The 21,014-nt window shown below is 38.9% G+C and overlaps 1 protein-coding gene across 6 annotated transcripts in view; it reads left to right on the forward strand.

Moving 5' to 3' along the window:
- The window catches only part of PIEZO2 (piezo type mechanosensitive ion channel component 2), a 287,609-nt gene that overhangs the window by 205,558 nt on the left and 61,037 nt on the right, over positions 1-21,014 (forward strand). For 4 of the 6 annotated variants that reach the window (XM_064705839.1, XM_064705833.1, XM_064705835.1 and 1 more), the window contains 12 exons: positions 172-320; positions 1,084-1,257; positions 4,512-4,553; positions 9,995-10,027; positions 10,373-10,614; positions 13,571-13,731; positions 14,664-14,840; positions 15,018-15,143; positions 16,595-16,795; positions 17,842-18,046; positions 18,187-18,288; positions 18,756-18,921. In XM_064705839.1, coding sequence (XP_064561909.1) covers positions 172-320; positions 1,084-1,257; positions 4,512-4,553; positions 9,995-10,027; positions 10,373-10,614; positions 13,571-13,731; positions 14,664-14,840; positions 15,018-15,143; positions 16,595-16,795; positions 17,842-18,046; positions 18,187-18,288; positions 18,756-18,921 — 1,778 coding nt within the window. The remainder of the gene's footprint in view (positions 1-171; positions 321-1,083; positions 1,258-4,511; positions 4,554-9,994; positions 10,028-10,372; positions 10,615-13,570; positions 13,732-14,663; positions 14,841-15,017; positions 15,144-16,594; positions 16,796-17,841; positions 18,047-18,186; positions 18,289-18,755; positions 18,922-21,014) is intronic. The other 2 variants (XM_064705836.1, XM_064705837.1) reach the window with 2 other exon arrangements.

A 21,014-nucleotide genomic window follows, 5' to 3' on the forward strand; every position in this document is an offset into this window, starting at 1 on the left:
GTGAAAACTAACTCAAAAATCTGTGCCTGGCACTGGGTAATCATTGCTCACTTCAGATCAGCTGGAAAAAATAGTGTTCTTCATCCATGTTCAACAGTACAATGTTGTCAATATTTCTGTCAGTGTCTTTGCCTTCAGCTTGTGTCAGCATTTTTGGTGTGTGATTTTCAGGTACACTATGAATGGTGGAGAAAGATTTTAAAGTACTTCTGGATGTCAGTGGTTGTTTACACAATGTTGGTACTTATCTTCATCTACACATACCAGTTTGAGTCATTCCCTGACTTGTGGAAGAACATGACAGGCCTGGATGAAAGGAAGTAAGTGGTTTTGATTCATTTTTTATTTGTATCTTTTATCTGAGTTCAGTGTGATGGAAGGATCTAAGAGAAGTCTTCCTTCTTATAGGAGAAAAATCTCATGCAGCCATTCTCAGGCATAGCTGATTTTAGGCACTCAGTTATGAAGCCATAGATTTATTGGTGTAACCATAGAAATGAGCGAAACCAAGAGAGGAGCTCAGAGTTGTATTTTCTCCAGTTGGCTGTTCGGCCTTTGGATTGCTTATGTTCTCAATACAGTGCCAATACTTCTCTTCACCACTTCGACCATAGGAACTAGATCCAGGTAGAGATTAAGGGTAGATCTGCAAGATGTTTAGAACTGATGAAAGTGAACCTGCTTTCCAGCTAATAAGGAGGACTGGGATTCTTCATCCTTGTGACGAGTTGGGCATTTCTCAAGTAGAGCTTACTCTGGAAAGTATAAGCAATGTGAGCAGATCTCCAGTGCAAGACTTTCAGTCAGAGAAAACTCATCTGATTCAAGAGATCTGTGGCAGGGTTTGTTCATTTGACTGTACTTTTACCTCTCTACATTACTGAGTCTGAACACAGGATTCTTACACTGTAAAACTTGCTAGTTTGGGAGAATTTTAGAAACCAAAACCACACAAAAAGTACCATCCCCTTATTTTCTATTGCAAATAATTTGTAGAAATGTCTCATGGAAAGAATATTTAATGGAAAGAATATTTTGTATGAAAAGGTGCCTTAGTGGAATGTCTTTTTTTTTTTTTTTCAGACTAGAGGACCTTGGCTTAAAACAGTTTTCTGTGGCTGATCTATTCACACGCATCTTTATCCCCACCTCCTTCCTACTGGTGTGTATCTTACACCTTCACTATTTCCATGATCGGTTTCTGCAGATCACTGATTTAAAAGCTGTAACCAGCAAACAGGACAACACTATTTACAGGTAAAGAAGCAAAGTAAATGGAGCTATTAATTATCTGTATGGAAATGCCGTTTCTGACTATCTTGTAATGCTCACTTTTCAGTAGGTGTTATTTGCTTTTGCTATGACTACCTGGCTTAAAAATAAAGTGCACAGTATCCATCACCCCACTACAACCAAAGTATCTGTCTCTCCCCATTTTCCCCTACACACTGAACTTTTTCATTTTATGATACATTTTCAAAGGTACTAATGGCATTTATATATTTATTTAATTGGCTTTGACCTTTACTGGAAGTTAGGTGCTTAATTACTGTGTGTGCCCTTTTGTATGTGTGTTCCTGTCAGTAATAAGAAATACAGCTTTTATTTTGGGTCACTTCTTTTTTTTTCAACATCCATTTTGAGGTGCACATGAAGATTTGGAAGTCTGTGGAAAACACCACATTTTCATTGAACAGTTAGGACTTTTTGTAAAGTTGAACTTCAGAAATGGAAAAATTCTGAATTTGTGGTTACTTTTCATAGTACTGACCCTTGGCTATGCTAGACATTTGATGATTTCATGCAGACGTTCATTAGCGTTTTTTCATTAATCTGGGACATCACTTTTCCAGTGTTCAATTCTTACATATTTTCCTGTGTAAAAACCAGTCTGGCCTAGGATCCTCAGCCAGGAGTATGAAAGAGAGAAATGGTTTTGTACTACATAGTGTTATATTATACAATGACAATTATGTTCATTCTTTGAAGAAAGCAGTAAATTTAGACTCCACTTTTAGAATGTTCACCTCTCTAGTGATAGGTGTATCTCAGCTGCAGTTTTATGAATGTGGGCTATCTGCATACCACCCCATAGACCACAGGGAATAATGCCACAAGGAATAATGCCAGTTACTTAACAGGGAATTATGTTCTAGGTTATGCAAGATTTAAAAAGCAGTTCAATTATTTTTCAAACATTCAAGTCGACATGAAGCTACTTCACAGTGTATGGTACAAGTTTGTGCCATGAGAATAAGCTCCAGTTTTATAGAATACTTCCAGTTTCTATATTTAAATAATTGCTAAGACCAGAACTGATCAAACTTGATAAAATTTCCTAATAAAGATATGGGGGGGATTAAACTTAATTTTTAAATATCTGTCTTTGTAACAGCTCCCCTGTTGCTCTTCTTGAATTGCTAAATGTGATGGTAGATTCAAGGGTGCTTTTGTAATGGCTTGTGAGCAAACTTCCCTTGCCCATAGTGGACTTTTGTGCAGCAGTAGGTTCATGTTAAGAGCTCAAAATTGGCCAAGTCCTGAAAACAGAGCCCACATATGTGTCCAGGCTGTTCCTGGGATGAGGCATTTGGGGGAATGCTTTACAGTTTGCAGTAACTCTGCAAGCTCTCTGGCAGCCCCAAGTTTGCACTCAGTTTGTGCTCAGTAACAAAGGAAGTTTCCACCTCCTTTCTAGTGTGATCCAATAGACGCAGAATAAAAAGAAAAAGACCTGAGGCACCCATAGGATTTTGATGGGTTCACATTGCCTGTGCAACCACTACTTGAAAATCTTTCCATTGCACATGAAAGATACAAGAATATTATACAGCTTTCCAAATGGTGGCATGAAGAGGATCACTGTGACTAAAGTCACTTTATTCCCAAAGGATGGAACTGCTGATGGTGAAGAACAAAATGTTTTAATGCATTGTGAGCAAACATTTTTGCCAGAAATAAATAGCCTTGAGATATCATGCTGAAAGTGGACATTCATTGTCGTACCAAGCTTTTTATTAAAGTCACAGATGAAGAGGAACATGTGATATGATCAGCTTTTTTATCTTGGCATTAGAATGCTATTTTTTTGAATCTAAATGTTTACTGGATTGTATTAAGCAGTCACATAAGAAGCTAAATATTTTTAACTGTTAAATGTGTCATAGGAGCTATATTTGCCATTTTGCAGTATTTTCAAAATCACAAATATCTCCTTTGTTCCTCCTGAGAAGCTTTAACTATTATGACCAATAGCCCAGTCAGAGCAGTTTTCTTGGTTTGTCCTCCTACTAACACTGTCTGGCATATGAAAATGCATCTCTTTTCTTCTCTTGATGCAATAAATCACTATTGAGCCTCAGCTGACTTTATAGTTCAAAGCTTCTCGATAAAAGCACAGCTGATGTTTGTATTGGTGATGCATAAAGCTGGATAAGAACTAACACAACAACCATCTTCAGCTTAACAGTAATGCTAGCAGTAAGTTGCAGGGGCAATTAAAACAGATTCAAGATTCATATGTACGTGCAGTTTTCTCTCAAAGCTACTAAAAATTAACTTTCCTTTTTTGCTTTGGAGACACTAGCATTCACGTAACAAACACTTTACCTTTTTAAATTGCTTTTATGCTGCACCTTCGGCAACAAAAAATTTAAATAAAGAAACAGAACCTTCATTTTGAGTAACAGAATTCAAAACTTTTAATAACAAACTTCTTAAAATAATCACAGCAGCTGAGAGCTGGGCATGAAATCAATAAAGAAAGCACGTCCAGTTCCTCCATCTGCGTTTGAACTGCCAGGTGTGATTATGGTACTACAGTTGTGTGTAACTGAAAGGTCCTGTTGAAATTGCTAATGTTCATTTATTAAAATGCAGCTTCTCATGAGCAAAATTTGCAGAGTGAGTTGAAGAGTAAGGATCTGCCAGCTACAAAGAGAGGACACAGAAACTGGCACATTGGAACTGGCAGAGTGAGGCACTTCTCACTGTTTATAAAGGTGTCAGAACTGAGTGTCACAGTTTTACATCTGCAAGAGAAAGAAAAATTCTCTGATTAGGACTTTCCAAACCTGTTTCCTTGCTGTACCATGAATTATGGGATGGCAGAGATGAAGGTGTTGAGGTAGATAATTTCTCTGATATGATGCTCTGCCATAATTACCTTTACATATATATTTTTTAAAATAAAAAAATATTTTAAAAACTGGTGGTATTCTAAGGCTTACTTAAAGCAGTAAAGGCTGTTCTCACATTTTGAGGACTATGAAAATTATCTGTAGTTCTGACTCAAGTTGCATAGAATCTAAATGTCTGAGTTACATTTATAAGCTTCCTAGACTTTTCACTGCATGGTGTATGTTAAAATTTCAGAGTGTGCATTGTTATGACAATGTGTCATAACACATTGGTAGACAGGAAAGTGCATTCAGTTCCTATTTAACGGCTTTCTTTTCTCTCTCTAATTCATTTCCCATTTTCATCCTGTGCTTTCATCTCCCACCTCATAGCCATGCCAAAGTCAATGGCCGTGTATATCTAATAATTAATAGGTGGGTACTTCAATTCTTCCTTTCCTTTAAAAGCAATATACCTTATTTTTTTGGTTACTTCTTAGCTGCCTTAAACCAAAGTATGTTCTTGCTGCGCAGTACTGTGAAGTAAGCAGGGAGATAATGTTGTTCAGGTGTTGCAGTTCCCTAAAGCTGATGAAGCAGTTAATACACCTCTTCTGCATATTTATACATTGCGAGTTTCTTCTCCCAGCTGAGAATTCTCCTAAACTTTGCCCATGCCTCAATGCAGGAATAATTGGTGCTATTTGTAATTGGCTGCAGACAATAGATTTGGTTGAGGAGGCTCGTTTGTCTACCCTTTGTTTGTGCATGGAAAGATGCATGCCTGCATGCGCCTGTGTACACCCAGACACACAAACATGGAGACACACATTCCTGTCTTTCTCAAGCATGTAAGAATGGGAATTTGAGGGCCTGTTCAGTTAAAGATATGGTATTTACATGAGTTTCTACAGACTGAGATTTCAGAGTTGGAAAGGGAACACTGAACCCACTGCATGCGAAGGCTGTTAATTTGTAGACTGATTTGGGTGCTGCAGGATCCAGACTAGAAAAACTGCCATCATTATCATCCCTTTATAAATGGCATCTTGAAAACTGTTCCATAAATTAGATTCCTTTCAAAATACTTGACTGGAATAAATGTGAGCAATTTTTAAGTCATCTCTGAGAATAGAAGGACTTGTGAGTTGCTGTCATTACTGAATATAAAGAGAAAAACCAAGAAGATGCATTGTTTAGATATTTGTGACTATCTGCTCTAACAAGAAGTCAATTTATGAGTCATGCTCATGCTCCTTCTTCAAATGTCATCACACGGCTTGAGTCACTGTTCCTAAAAGTTCACCAGAGCTGGAATTCTGGTCTACAGAAGCCTGTGTTTAAGGGAGTGGTGCGCACAAGCACCTTGGCTAAGGCAGGCAAGCTGGTTGCCAAGGGGCATGGCCAGGAGGCAAGGCTGGGCTCTCGCCCATGGGTAGTGAGGGACATGGACCAACAATTGAGGGAGAGGATCAGATCTGGAATTGGTAAGAGGGTCAGCCACAGCCTGGTGAGGCCCCAGAGAGTCCATGGGGATAAGCCAGGTGTGCAGTGAAGGCAGGGTGTCAGTCTGCATGTCAGGCTCAGGGTCAGGGAGGTGTGGGAGCAGGCACAGACAGCGCTGCGATGCAGATGCAACATAGCGGTGGAGGCCTCAGCATGGACACACACCCAATGAAAGGAGAGGCATCCTCTGCACCAAGGATTCCTGGCCTGTCCAAATACCCCAACAGGGCTTGGATTCAAGCAGCATACCCCCTTAAAGCCCTGGAAAGGCACTCAATGTCCTGCCAGTGGAGGTATGGCACTGTGTGCTCAGTTTGAGTCTTGGACACCAAATATTTGGGACATGGGTCACTAGTGTTCTGCAGAGCAGAAAGCTTTCTGTTTTTAAGGCTGTGCATGAAAGATACTTGAGAACTTCTTTTAGCCAGAAAGTTTCAAGCAATTTACAAACGGCAAAAAATTATCAAACACAAAAGATACGTAATAATGCATCCAATTAATTAATCTTCTGCTGTAGTAAATTGCAAATAGGTGGATTCCTAAGAATCCAGGAAGGACCTGTGGCACATGCCCATTTTTAGTGTCACTGAAATTGCTTTGTTGCTAAAAACTAGATCTATTGGTATACTTCTAATTGTTGATACCCTATTTAATGAACCTGAGAGTGAGAAATGCTCTCAGCTAAAAGCAGTAGTGGCTGTACCTTCAAGGCTTGTTGCCTTCATTATTATTTAGTTATTTCTCTCCCTTAGTATCAGACACAATGCCTTTATGTTATTTGGAGTAATTTCTCACTGGTATGTGGCTTCCAACAATGAAATCATATCTCACTAGCTGTGAAGATGTATGGGTAGCTTGTCTTAAAAACTCTAAACTCATGAAGTTTTTATTTCTTAATACCTCAGTGTTGTTGGTTACAGTATAATGTGATCTTGTAGTGAAAAAAAAAGAAATTGGAAAAGCAATCCTGGCAATACATAAGGAAGTTTTGGGAGAAAGATTCCAAATAGACTAACTTTCCAAACAGTGGGCAGGGCATTTTATATATCCTTGGATCTCCTAAGCACATGATCCAATGCTCAAGCCTACTGATGCCAATAAAAATAAGCCTACTGGAACACAAACTCATACTGAGAGGCTTTATCAGGTATATATATTATATGTACCAATCTTTACAACCCCATTTGCCTCCTGGATATCCAGAATGTGAATGGGAATTATATGAGTAAGAGAAAGATGGGTCCACTCGTACCAAATACTATAGAGTTACTGTGTTTCTGTCCAATTTACACTGAGGTAAGTCATTAAGTCCTTGATTTACATCAGTGTGAATAGATTTTTTTCATTATAAAATCAGTTGGGAAAATACCTCATAAAAATCAGTGCAATTGCATATATACAAAACCTGTCTGATTATATGGTTACTTTCATTTCATGGTGCACTGCCTTTTAAATGAGCACTGATGTTTTATAGTAACCAGGATCTCTATATTTGAACTGAACTGAAAATTCATTTTCTCTTCTTTATACATGACCCTCCTATTGGTATTTTATTAGAATCTTAGAGAAATATGTGTTAGTTATGTCATTTTAGGGAACCTTGATGTTTAGTAACTTTATAGAGATTTGGATATCATTTCAGTGTATATGCTAGCTGATCTGTGATTTAGATATGAAAATAATTGAAGAGTCCCAAAAGAGATGATTGGTAATAGCCAACATGGCTTTACTAATGGCAAATCATACCTAACAAATTTGGTGAACTGCTATGATAAGGGTACAGCGTTGATAAATAGGGGCAGAGCAACTGACATTGTCTGCCTGGACTTATGCAAAGGGTTTGACACTATACCATATGATATCCTTGTCTCCAAATTGGAGGCACATGAATGGACCACGTGGTGGATAAAGAACTGGCTGGATGGCCACATGCAGAGTTGGTCAATGGCTCACTGTTCATGACACCAGTGACAAGTTGCGTCTCTCAACACCAGTACTGGGGCTGAGACTGTTCAGAATTTTTGGTGGTGACATGGACAGTGGGATCGAGGTTACCCTCAGCAAGTTTGCTGGGGACACCAGGCTGTGTGCTGTGTCACACTGGAGGGAAGGAATGGCATCCAGAGGGACCTTGTCACACTCAGGAGGTGAGCCCATGCAAACCTCATGAGGTTCAGCAAAGCAAAGTGGAGGATCCTACACCTGGGTCATGGCAATCCCAGACACACCTAGAGGTTGAGCAGAGAGGGACAGAGAGTAGCCCTGAGAAGGACCTGGGTGTGATGGTTGATGGACAACTCACCATGAGCCCTTAGCATGCACTCACAGCCCAGAAAGCCAATGGATTCCTGGGCTGCATCCAGAGGAGCATGGTGAGCAGGTCAAAGGAAGTGATTCTGCCCCTCTGCTCTGCTCTGGAGACCTCACCTGGAGTGGTGCATCCAGCTCTGGGGTCTCCAATATAAGAAGGCCTGGAACTGTTGGAGCAAGTCTCTCTAGACTTGCTTGTCTAGAGACTTGTGCCTCTACTCTAGAGGCACAAAGTTGATAAGAGGACTGGAGCACCTCCCTTATGAAGACAGGCTGAGAAAGTTGGGGCTGTTCAGCCTAGTGAAAGAGAAATTGCTTGGAGACCTCACAGCCGCTTTCCAGTATCTGAAGAGGGCCTACAGGGAATTTGGAGAGAGACTTTTCATCAGGAATTGTAGTGTCAGGAGAAGGAGTAATGGATAAAAATAGAAAGAGGAGAAATTTAAGTTAGATATTAGGAATAAATTCTTTAGTGTAGAGTGGTGAGACAGTGGAGCAGGTAATCCAGGGAGGCTGTGGATGCCCCAGTCCTGGCAGTGTTCAAGGCCAGGTTGGATGGGACTCTGAGCAACCTGGTCTGCTGGAAGATATCACTGCCCATGGTAGTGGATACTTTAAGGTCCCTTCCTACCTAAACTATTTTATGATTCTGTTTTCAGTAGCCAAAGCTACTGAATAAATTCTTGAGTATAAGATTTTTTCAGATTATTAGATACTCAGGTTCCCTGCCCAACCAATGATGAGTAATTTTAGACATGAATGTGGCTAAAATTTGATTAAACTTTATTACTTGATATTTGTTGGTGTTTGAATGTCTTGTTAAACTTCTAATTTTAAACCACCTTTTCTGCTTTTTGACAATTGGCATGGTATTTTTACTTCAAGATTGTTTAGTCAGATTTCTGTAGTTTTTCCTGCATTTGAGACTCCAAAGATTCCTTCTTGAAGAAACTGCAGCTACCAAATGATTGAAAAATAATTCTGCTTGTTTGAATTTCTTATTAACTGCCTAGCCTATTCTCTTAATTTTTAATGATCAGGAAAAAAAAATATATGTATTTAGTTTCTTGAACTGTAAAAATCCTTAAATTGGCAGAATTTCCTGTCTAAATGTTTCCTGTTATAGGCCAGCATTTCACATCAAGAAAAATAAATTCCTGAGATGATACTATGCCATTTTAGAGCAGCCTTACCTGTGCTTGAAAGTATGCTGAGTGTAGTAATTTCAGTAGCATAACCAAATATTTAATGACCTAATCATACACTTGCCAAAGGGAAACTTCATTGCAAGGAGTCATATTCAAAGGAAAACTGGGTTTTCTGCAGCTATGGGGGTTGAGTCCCCAACAGCACAGTTCTGGGAGAAAAAAGAAAACCATAAGAAAATATTTATCTTCTCTAGTAAAAGAAATATGTATACTGAATAATCTCAGGGGGAAAAAAGGCATCATGACACTAAAGAAATATAGTTTCTGTGTTAAATCGATCATATCCCAGTTGTCGTAGTGTGAAGCTTACTGATAGATTTAGATGGAGACTATTATAAATTAAAGAAAAATTCTCTGTGAGATGTGGCAAAGAGAGAGAGAATCAATGGCACTACCAAAGACAGATATTATAAAAATCTTCTGAAGTTGCAGCCATGGAATTCATGCTTTTGTTTATTCACAAACCAATAGCTGGAAGAAAAATTGCAAATTTCTTGGCTTTCCAGGTGCATCTTTTAGTTGGAGGACGGTGGAAATGCATTTACAGTGATAGGTCAGATACTTGTGATGGTTCAGCTGCATTGCTCAGAGCATGGTACAGCGCTGACCACGTTTAGCACTGGTGTGAATAGGTTGCCCCCTTTCCATCTGTGCTGCAAATCCACATTTCTTTATAGAAGCACCCCGTGAATGTCATGATGGCATGCTCTTGGCATCAGAAGGCTTCTGCAGATGGAGTAGGAGAATGCTTTATGACTTGTGATGTAGCATGACGTATTTGTCAATGACCTTCTTCTGTAACCCCTCTGTTCTCATCTCCCTTTTTCTTTCTGTTCCAATTACTTTGAGCAGCCTCAAGAAAAAAATACCAAACCACCAAAATGAGTAAGTCCCCTGTGAAGTCATGAAATGTTTCCTCTTAATGTCATTTCATGCTTCTACATCTTAAACTCTGACCATTTTCTCCAGTGGGGAAAATGTCAAGTTTAAGTGTCAGTACCACTCATTACTAACTAACCATTAGTATCTGAGTGAGAAGTAGTTACTAATACATTCCAACGACCCAATTTTCAGTGTGTGTTTGGAGAGAGTACCAGAATCATTAACTGTTCTACTTCTAAGGCATTTTCCATGAACAGTTAATTGTTTTCTAATCAAACAGTTTGAAAAAGAAAAAGACTGTAATGTCATTACTACTCAGTTTGCTGACATGCTACTCTTCACCTACAGACTGGTGCACCAAGATGGAAGCCTGCCTGACATAACTATGATGAATCTAACAGCCAGCAGAGAAAAGGAACAGGATAAAATGCTGGAAGAGGCTGGTGAGAAAAGAATGGAAGAGCCAGAGGGGGAGGGAGGGAAAGGGAGGGTCAAAAAAGGAAAAGAAGAAGAGAAGGACGATGAGGATAAAGAAGATGATGATGATGATGACAATGAAGACAATCAATCAGAGGAAGAAGAAACTACAGGTAAGCTCTACAGCTGCAAATTTTTCTTTCCTCAATCTTAATTAATAATGTCAATAGGTGGTTTGTTTTTGGTCTTCCCTGTTAACTTCAATCACCAGATTTTCCTTCTAGTTTCACATGCAGCCTCTGTTAAAGAGCCTGAACTGAGCAGATGGCTACTTGTCAATTATTCAACAGGCTACAGGCTCTTCTTGGGAAAAAGTGTACTGTAGGGTGCTGAGAAGAAGAAACCAACAGAAATCCAGTGCCCATTTCTTCTGGGTGGTCTGGGTTAGATTATTTGAAGGCTACCCCAAATCCCAAGTACTTCTTTAGAGTGAAATCTCCTTACAACACAGAAAATAATACACATACATATTTAATACCTGATACTGCATGCTTTCAAGGCACCTCGTCCCAGGAGTCCCAATGGCTTTGCTTCATTATTCATGTGCACATTAGTGTCGTATTTTTCACTTCTGAATATGGAATATGTAATTGATGCCAGATGAACATAAAAAAAGCTTAAGGGCAGACATGGGTATGGATTGTACTATCATTCTTGATATTGTTATTATGACCTTCTAAAATGAATTATTGCCATAAATCAGTTTATATTATGAGCCAAAAGTGAAACTAGGAAAGAGCACTTAACACTCAAGGAAGATGTATTCTTTGGAAAGGACCTTACTACAAATTTAGTTACTCATGATTATAATCACAGGACAGTGACACCTAAATAGGGAGAAGATCTTTGTCAAGGCAAAATGGCAGCACATCAGGCTTAGCAGCCCTAGGGAATCAGGGAATCATTCTTAAGATCATTGAGTCCAATCATTAACCCAGCACTGCCATATCTACCACTAAACCATGTCCCTAAATGCCACACCTATACATCTTTTAAATGCCTCCAGGGATGGTGACTCCACCACTTCCCTGGACAGCCTGTTCCAGTGCCTGAACCTCAGCTGAAACAACTTACCTTTCTTGGCTGGAAGAGCTGTCATCACAGAGGTGGTCATGGGCCGTGGAAACCTTTATTAGCCAGCCTTCATACTGTCTGTGAGGGGTGAGGGGATCTGCTACACTCCAGCCATCCCAGCTTGTTGGAAGGGCTTTGGGAAAGAGACCAGCTGGTGGACATTACTCTGTGCAGTGAGTCATGCAAGCAGGGAAGTGGGGAGCTGCAGCTGGTGTTGCTTAGAATAGCACAAGGGGATCCATCTTAAAGCTGCACATGGCATTTATTTCTACTGGGGTTATACCGTTTTTACACAGCTATGTGGCCAGAGCTTTGACATTAAACATGTTCATGTGTGCTTCAGACTCCACTACAGAGTGTTGTACAATCTTTCAGTGGATGCAGTCAGGCCTGTATTTTATTCCCTGTGTGTGTGTTGCCTGGCCATGCTAGACAGAGCTCCTTATCTGCCTGCTCCGCTTAACTGGCACTGTCTGGATACATCTTGCATGATGCAAGACTGCAAATGAAAACAAATGCAATGAAAGAATGAGTGAGAACGTCTAACTCTGTAAAGACTTCCCTTAAATACTCTCATTGTGCTTATAAAAACACACGTAGGATTAGAGTTCTGTAGCTCAATTAATTTCTCAAGTTTAATTACGTGCTTACAGAATTCACATCACTCAGCATTTTTATTAGGATTTTCTAAGTTGTGTTTGGAGAAAAAACACAAAAGGAAAAATTGGAATTTAGTTGTGAGGTATTCCAGAAGTCTGCTTTTTCACACAAAAGTGCATGTGTTCTTCACACAAATATGCGTGAGTAACCATCTTGGTGTGCTTTACATATAAAATAAAGTGATAATTTGAAATAATTTCATAAAGAAGGTGGTAACTCCTTTGCATTTTTACCAGCTTAGACAATGATGTGATTTGGTATCACTTGCAAATGTTTCCATCTCTGATATGAAGAATGTTCTCACAGCATGCAAAATCTCTCCTAATCTCCAAAATGCTTTTGAAACCCTGAATACAGTGTGAAAACTCTATACTAATATGTACCAGCCAGATGCAACAGTTTTATAGCCAGCCCACAAGCAAAGTGGTCACTTAGAGAGCACTGTTCAGCAAATGTATTCTCATGTACACTCACATGTAACAGGTGATGCCACAAGCTTGTCAGCTGGGAGGCTGGCTTTTCTAGCCAAACACCCCTGTGAAAGGATACTTTCACCCAACTTCATGATCTCCACTTGATAAAGCTTTTTTGACAGAGGGAAATATTTGACTGGGCTACAGTTTGCCTTCCTTGATTTAGATGTCCTGTGAAGGCACAGGTCACACTCTAAAAGGCTGTGCTGTTTTCAAGGCATTGTTTAGATAATAATGAAATCTAGTTCATTAGATAATTCTGAAGTTTAGATAATTCTGAAATCTAAAACTGTCCACATTAAATTGTCTCAACTCTTGTGACAGGAATCCAAGTCCTAGAGTGCATGGATTTCTTCCAGTCTGGCTGAAAAGCTTTCTGAGTAGTAGTAGTAGTAGTAGTAGTCGTAGTAGCAGTCTGTGCTTTCTGAAAATAGGCTGAATCCATAGCTTCCAACATCAAAAAAAAATTTTATTTTTCTGAGCTGGAAAAGGACCAGGGCTGGAATTAGTTCTTGAGTGAGATCTCTAAACTTAGGTCCAAAAATACTGGAGGACAAGAGTCCAAAAAGAGCTCTGATGAGAGGAATAAAAGCAAAATTGGCAAGGGAGGCCACCACTGCTGCTTTTGAAGTGCAGCATCTTTCCAGAGAATGTGGATCAGAAGGGAAAGCACCCCAGCTAAGTGGGCTTCAACCCCACTTTTAGTTAGTTCATCACGGATCTGTGCCTTTATCCTCTATCTTATCTTACTCTAAGGCTTAGAAGAGAAGCAGAAAGATCATTGTTGTCTAGTGGAGTATTCCATTTCACAGAGCCCTTCTGGTTTTGTCCTTACAATGGTTCTGCTTGAACATCCCTGCAGACTTGAGGAACAAGTGGCATCTGGTGATCGACCGCCTTACAGTGCTGTTTTTGAAATTCCTGGAGTATTTTCACAAGATGCAAGTCTTTATGTGGTGGCTGTTGGAGCTTCACATCATCAAAATTGTTTCCTCTTACATCATCTGGGTCACAGTGAAAGAGGCAAGTAAACATCCACTGTAAACTCTTACACATCATGCCACATCTGCCATGTGGTTGCACACCCAGGTGTAGGGAGAGGGCTTCCTCCTGTCAGACCTCACTGAAATTATGGGATCCAGATGGGTTTGTTCACCTACTGGGAACCTGCCTTGACATCTTCCACATTCTCTCTGTTTCAAGAGTCTCGGCCCCCTTTTCTCCAGGTAATACCTTTTCTCCAGGTATTAGTCCAATTCTTTGGATTTAAGAGATGTACCCTCTCTCCTGCTCAAACTGTCTGTGGGTACCATCCAAAGATGGAAGGCACAGAAAAGGACTGGGAAGGTAAAGGTAGAAAATTGCTTAAACTTGATCTGGTGCTTAAGAAACAAGAATGTGGAACTATGCCTGAAGAAAAAGGGAGCCACACTTTCAGCTGTGCTTTGGTGTGGGCAGTGTGAGTTCTGTATGTGACATAGCCATTTCATAAACAGGACAGTAAGACAGGATTCACTAAAAACAAAAAGATATCACTTTTCTGGTTTTTTTTTTTGTGGGGGAAAAGTCAAGAGGATGAAGGTCTCTCATCACATGGATCTGTGTCATCTCTTCTTTGTTTCATGAGTACTAAAGCAGCAGAAGCTGCATGTGGTTCATTATATTTCACATCTGTTGATAAGGAAGATTGGAGTTTTGTGGCTGTAATGGTATTAATATTATGTAGGTGGTAAATATCTTCCTAAACCAATTGTAAAGTTCTTCCTTCTTCACTATGCTACTTTGTGTCTGTGTTACTGTGGGTATTGTTGTAATTTATTTTTTCAGTATTTCCCTCAAAGTTTCTGCATGACCCTTTCTTTTGAATATTTTTTTTTACCTACTGTGGAAAAGGTAAAACTTTCTCAGTTCTTTTGTTACTCTATGTAATTTCTGTACTGTTTTTGTGCTTTCAGGTGTCTCTGCTTAACTTTGTGTTTTTAATTGCCTGGGCTCTTGCTTTGCCATATGCTCAGTTTCGCCCACTGGCATCAAGTATCTGCACTGTGTGGACATGTGTAATTATTGTCTGCAAAATGTTGTATCAGCTCACATCTATTGATCCCAAGGACTTTTCCAGAAACTGTACATTGGTGAGTACAAATGCATATAAAAAAGGTTTGACTGCTGTCTACTTCAGTGAAGGAGAGCCCAAAGGAAGCATGTCAACTACAAAAATAACAGTTCACCTGATGTATTATTGTTGATTATCATACCCTTCCCAAGCACTCTTAAAGTAATGTTTTATAACCATTGCATTTTCTTTTTAGCCAGGAGAGAACGAAACTAAAGTCAATTTAGAAGAACTGAAAACCTCAGTGCTCTACAGTGGGCCAGTCGATCCTTCGGAGTGGGTTGGATTGAGAAAGTCTAGTCCCCTTCTTGTGTACTTAAGGGTAACTTCTTTGTTGTCTGTATTCAGATACCTTCTTATTTGTGATGAAAATATCATGTCTTTGAAATAAATAATTTGTCACACACACGAAAAAATGTAATGCAAACCATTGATAATAGGGAAGTCCACGGGGAAAGAGGCAACAGAAAACCACATCTGTTACACAGAACATTTCCAGAAGGGATTCAGTACCAATTAAGTTATTCTTTCATGTAGAATTATCACTTTTGGACTCTACCATCTGTTAAAAGCTTTTTAAGAAATGTGATATTTAAGAACTCTAAGTAATGAAGAGATACATGGCTTTCAGGTGCCAAAGGACTGATGGGTCTAATTGGAGTAATTGTCATGAATGATAATGTGTGCTAGAAGTTAATTTTTCTAAGTGCTTATTCCTTAGCCACAGTTTAGAAAATATAAAGAGTCAAGAGACTTCAAACACTAGTAAATGGATGTCTTTTGTTTTTCTTCTTGATTTTGGTTGATGCCTGTGAGCAATGTTTTATTATTCCTGTCTTGATTAAAAAACTTTACTTACAGTGAAAATGTGCCAAGTCCTGGGGAAAAACATACCTGTTATTAATTTAAAGAATCTCTGACAATCTACATACACAGTTTAAGGTTGAGAGAAAATATAAAAATCCCAGTGGCACCTGTTTCAGGAGTCTCTTGTCCCAAATATTTCTCAAAGAATAGAGATCTAGAGTTTTCCACTTCTGCTTCAGTTATGACTTCCTTGAGGAACTTTCTCTGAGCTGGTCTTTTTACCAGATTTTGCACTTATTTAGTACCTCTCTTCTAGTGAGTATAGGACAGATCTCCCTCCTGAGATAAATAAAAAATCAACTCATAGCCACCCTTGACTGTGTCCTAGTCAATCTGGCTTTGGGATGGAAGGAGCTGTGCCTGAGAGAAGACTGACAGATAGACTGTTCATGTGAAAGACTGCGTAGGTTAAATTTGCTCTACCCAACATCCTTGTTTTGGAAAGTTAGTGCTTGACAGCTAAACCTCTGTGGATTATTTTTGTGTATGTTTGTGTCTTCTATCTCCTGCAAAACAAAACCTGATACCTTAAGAGAATCTATGAAATGTGAGAGGGCATGTTGACATTTTCCTTCCCTTCATTTCCACAACTATTTTTTACTATAGTATTTTTTAATTAATGTCTTTATATGTGTCTTCTGGATATGTGTATGATTCTTCAAAATCCAAGAATTGGTGTGAACCTTAATTTGTTTCAATCATAGTAGCTGGGAATAGGTGCCAGTGCATTTTGGAGTGCAGAAGTCCTCAGTGATAGCATCAATTTGAATATTAATGGGTTTATACTTATCACAAAATTTTATAGCTTCTTGTGGCTTTGACTTTTATTTAAAATTCTCCTGATTGTGTCTCCTATAGAATAATTTACTAATTTATTTAAAATTCTCCTGATTGTGTCTCCCATAGAATAATTTACTGATGTTGGCTATTCTGGCCTTTGAAGTTACTATCTACCGTCACCAAGAATACTACAGATGTCGAAATAACCTCACCGCACCTGTGACTAAAACCATTTTCCATGATATTACAAGAGCACATCTGGATGATGGACTTGTAAACTGTGTCAAGTATTTCATAAACTACTTCTTCTATAAGTTTGGTTTGGAGGTAAATAAGCATTACTTTTCTTTAGATTAACATTCCAAACCTTTTGAATGTGTTATTCCTGAATAGTAGCTTGGGTTGTGTTTGACATCTAGAGGCTTATTAGTCATCATTCATGTTAGTCATCTCTGTTCCCTTATCTTGTCTGTTTGTTCATGTGCACATGAAATGTACTTTCAAAGAATCTTTCCATAAATAGTGATTGTTCACAATTTTCTATGCCTATCTGACGGAGGCAACTCCCAGAGTAATGCATCCTAAATTTAATTATAATGATACTCTTGACCTATCTTTTAAACATTACCGCCACTATGATCAATGGAGTAAACTGTTCACAGCTATCTGAGGATTAAGAATGAATAGAAATTTTAAAAGCCCAGCAAGTTATTTCCTTTAGGAAATAATTTTAAATCATTCTAATCTGGGGAGAGAGAAAGTCAAAATAGCATAGTGCGCTGAATAAATGAAGTTTTCACAAAGTTTCCAAACATGTTTCATGGAACTGAGTGAAGGGACTGCTTTCAGTGAAACCAGAGAACAGAAATGCTGAAATGCAGAGCCTTTAGAATAATGGAAAACTGAAGTTTTCTTGCAGAAATTGAATTTGTCTATCACTGATAGAAGCTGTATGGTCCAAATGCCTTGTCCGTTTCCTACATGAGGACATGTTTAAATTGTACCAATCTTAATAGTTCCTCTTCCACATCTATACATCCTATCAAAATATGTGACTATGCAATATTTTCTTTGCTTGGCTTGGCAACAATTAAACATTTCACACACTAGGTGTTTTGACAAGGCTCTTTCCTTCTGGTATCTTTAGATATCACATAATGGAAACCTGCTCTAGACACAAGATTATCAAAACTTTGGGTCTTTGGGTGGAGTGGTGGAAATTGCTGTTGGAGCATGTTGGTTTGCACAGCGTTCCTGCAGTCAGATGAAGACACATCCAGGCATTTTGTCAGGATCCACAATAATTCATTATTGCTGTACTGACTGGTCATGAGATTGTAAAAGTGGTTTATGTTTCTTTACTTTGTTTCCAGACCTGTTTTCTTCTATCAGTGAATGTAATTGGTCAAAGGATGGATTTTTATGCAATGATTCATGCTTTCTGGCTGATTGCTGTGTTGTATCGACGTAGGAGGAAAGCTATTGCAGAGATCTGGCCAAAATATTGCTGTTTTCTAACATGCATCATTACATTCCAATACTTCCTTTGCATTGGCATCCCACCTGCTCCTTGTAAAGGTAAGGACACCCTTTATGTAAAATTACTGCTTGTTGCTTTTATAGAAAAAATGCTGGAAAGTTGGGAAGTGTTCTGAAGAAAAGGATTAAGTAATTGTTATGAAGTACTGATTGAATTTTTGCATGCTCCTGCCACACAGACTATCCATGGAGAAGTGGCAATGCCAACTTCAACTCCAACATCATAAAGTGGTTATACTTTCCAGACTTCATTGTGAGACCAAACCCTGTCTTCCTTGTGTGTAAGTATTTTAGCACATTGTTATAAAGTGTTTATATCCTTTGCTTAAATCATCTCTACAGTGGAATTTGAAGCCAGCCTTTCATTTACACTTCAGCAGCAAGATGACAGATTTTTTGGGTGATTGAATACTAAGCATGGCTTTGAATGTAGTAGAAAAATCCACAGAGTTAGTAATTTTTGCATCTGCTTTTCCTGTATCCCTTTTTAAATAATTCAGTGTAAAAATGTATGAATATTTCCCCTTTTTCCATTTATTTCTCCATAGAAGTCATAGACAATGACAGGTAAAAAAACCTAAATGCATTAGTACATTTCAATTCAGAGTTGATTGCATTGAAAACCACTCAGTCTTGGAGGTTCAAAGTGTGGGAAAACAGTCTGGTAACTACATTAGGATACATCACAACTCTCCTTACACCTATGCTGATGACTGAATTTTTCCTTGCAATCACTACTTTCTCCTAGATGACTTCATGCTGCTTCTGTGTGCATCCTTGCAAAGGCAGACATTTGAGGATGAAAATAAAGCTGCAGTACGAATCATGGCTGGAGACAATGTGGAAATTTGCATGAACCTTGATGCAGCATCTTTTAGCCAGCATAATCCTGTTCCTGACTTCATCCACTGCCGGTAAAAACTGGATCTTAAACACTTGGAAAATACACAGTGCTTCTTTTTCACAAAGTTCACTAGGCTAAAAGTCATTCTCATAGCTTCCAGTTTTACTTGGAATTTGTATCCATGTATGTTCCCATCTAACATACTGCTGTATGAGAGAGCAGATAGTTCATTTCTGGGTATTCAGCATCTGGTGGATGCAAACACATCTTCCTAAAACTGATGATTGCTTTAAGTGCTCTCCAGAGAAGTTCAGTGATAAATTTGCCTGAAAGCCTGCATTCACAGAATCATAGACTTGTTTAGTTTGGAAAAGACCTTTAAGATCATCATGTCCCACCACTGTCTTGGACAACCAACACATTGCAAAACATTCACCTTTAGGTCACAAGTTCCTGCATACTATCTGTGCACATGTAGATTTAGAAAGTTTGAGAAAAAAGAGTAGTTTGACTGTTAGATTAATCTAACCCTCTCTATTTCCAACTCCATGAAAAATCTTCGTACTCAAATCTGAGTTTCCCTCCATGAATGCCCAGTAGGGCAGCATTTATGGTGGACTTAACTGCTCTGCTGTTTTTCCCCCAAACATAGACATGTTAGCAAGAATCCATCGTAGTCTGCAGTTTCCCATGTATGCGTTTAATGCCAAAAAGTCATCAGTTGTGTCCTGTGCAGTTGTTGTCTGAGCACAATCAAAATAATACTCTAAGAGACTGCTCCATTGTGTGATCATTTCAGAAAACACAGATTAGCTCAGCTCTTCTGAATTGATCTGGACATGCTCTTATTTGAATTTGTTTCTGAAAGTTAGTGCAGTATCACAAGAGCAAATGGGAAGAGTAAGATTTCTTAGCTATGATGTTCTATCAGACTTGATCTGTGAATGCATGTTACCAATAGATGTCTAAGTAGGACAGGATTTCAAAAATGTCTAGAACTAATGTCCGTAAGAGTCCTTCTTTTGGTGACAGATTTATTTCTTTTACCAATCAAGTGGTATCACTGGAAGTCCTACCCAAGATCTTTAGGATGATCCTGCTATTTCTGTTACATTGAAACATTCAATTGACTCATTTGTCCAGAGATTTATAGTTGCTACTGGGCAAAGGTTGAGCAGTTCTCCCCCTTGAGAATTTCCAGTCTACTCAGTGCTCTAGATTCAGTAACATAAGCAGGAAGGGAGAAATATTATTCTTTCTTCAAAAGGCTTCATCAAATGAGAATGCTTTCTAAAAGATAGCTAACAAATAGGGCTTGGTTGAGGAAATGTAGTGGAGATTGCCTGGGTTTTTCTCTTGCCATTGAAGTTGTGTCCATCTTAGCAAAGGCTGATGCAGCAGTTGTATTGGGCACAGTGGTGTGTTTAGTCACTGGTAAAAACCATCGCTGGTTTCTGACAGAAAGATCAAATTTTCCTCCCTAAGTCCAGAAAAAAAAAAATTCTGAAGAAAACTCATTGCTGACGGGAATGTGTTTTAAAGCTGTCTTCGGAAGAGAAAAAGACAAGAAAATCACTGTTTTTCAAACAGCCTCTTTTGGGATCTTTTCAATGTTCTCTGGAATCTGATTGGTAATTCTGATCATCTGTATAAGATATACCCATATGGAAAAACATGAAACTTTGAAACACAGAGGGTATTTGAAGATTTTGGGTGGTAATCAGAATCAGGAAAGCAAAGTTCAAGCTGAACTGGCCTTCTGCCCCTGCGCAATCCTTAGGGTTGATTTCTGTGGTTTGAATTATGTGCATGGGATGCATCAACTTGAAGCCATTGGACAGGACATCCACTCAGACACACTGCTGGGTGTGTGCTGACCAAGGAGACCTGTGGAGAGGTTATAAACAATATGCAACCATTTAATTGGGAGTTTGCTGCATGTATTGGGAAGTAGGTAATGTTAGTGACTGAGAGTACAAAAACCCCCAGAAAATCAAAGAACCCATTAGTGGAGGTGAGCTGAACAAATGAACTGCAATTGCTTTATATTTGTTCCACCTAAATGTCAAAAATCTGTGAAACCATTTCATGTGACAGTTTTATGCTGTGTGAATAAGGAGAAGAAGGAAAACAAGGCAGAGAAAGAGAAAAGAACGGGGATAT

This window comes from Zonotrichia leucophrys, chromosome 2 (genome assembly GCF_028769735.1).
Source record: "Zonotrichia leucophrys gambelii isolate GWCS_2022_RI chromosome 2, RI_Zleu_2.0, whole genome shotgun sequence".
Taxonomy (NCBI): Eukaryota; Metazoa; Chordata; class Aves; order Passeriformes; family Passerellidae; genus Zonotrichia; species Zonotrichia leucophrys.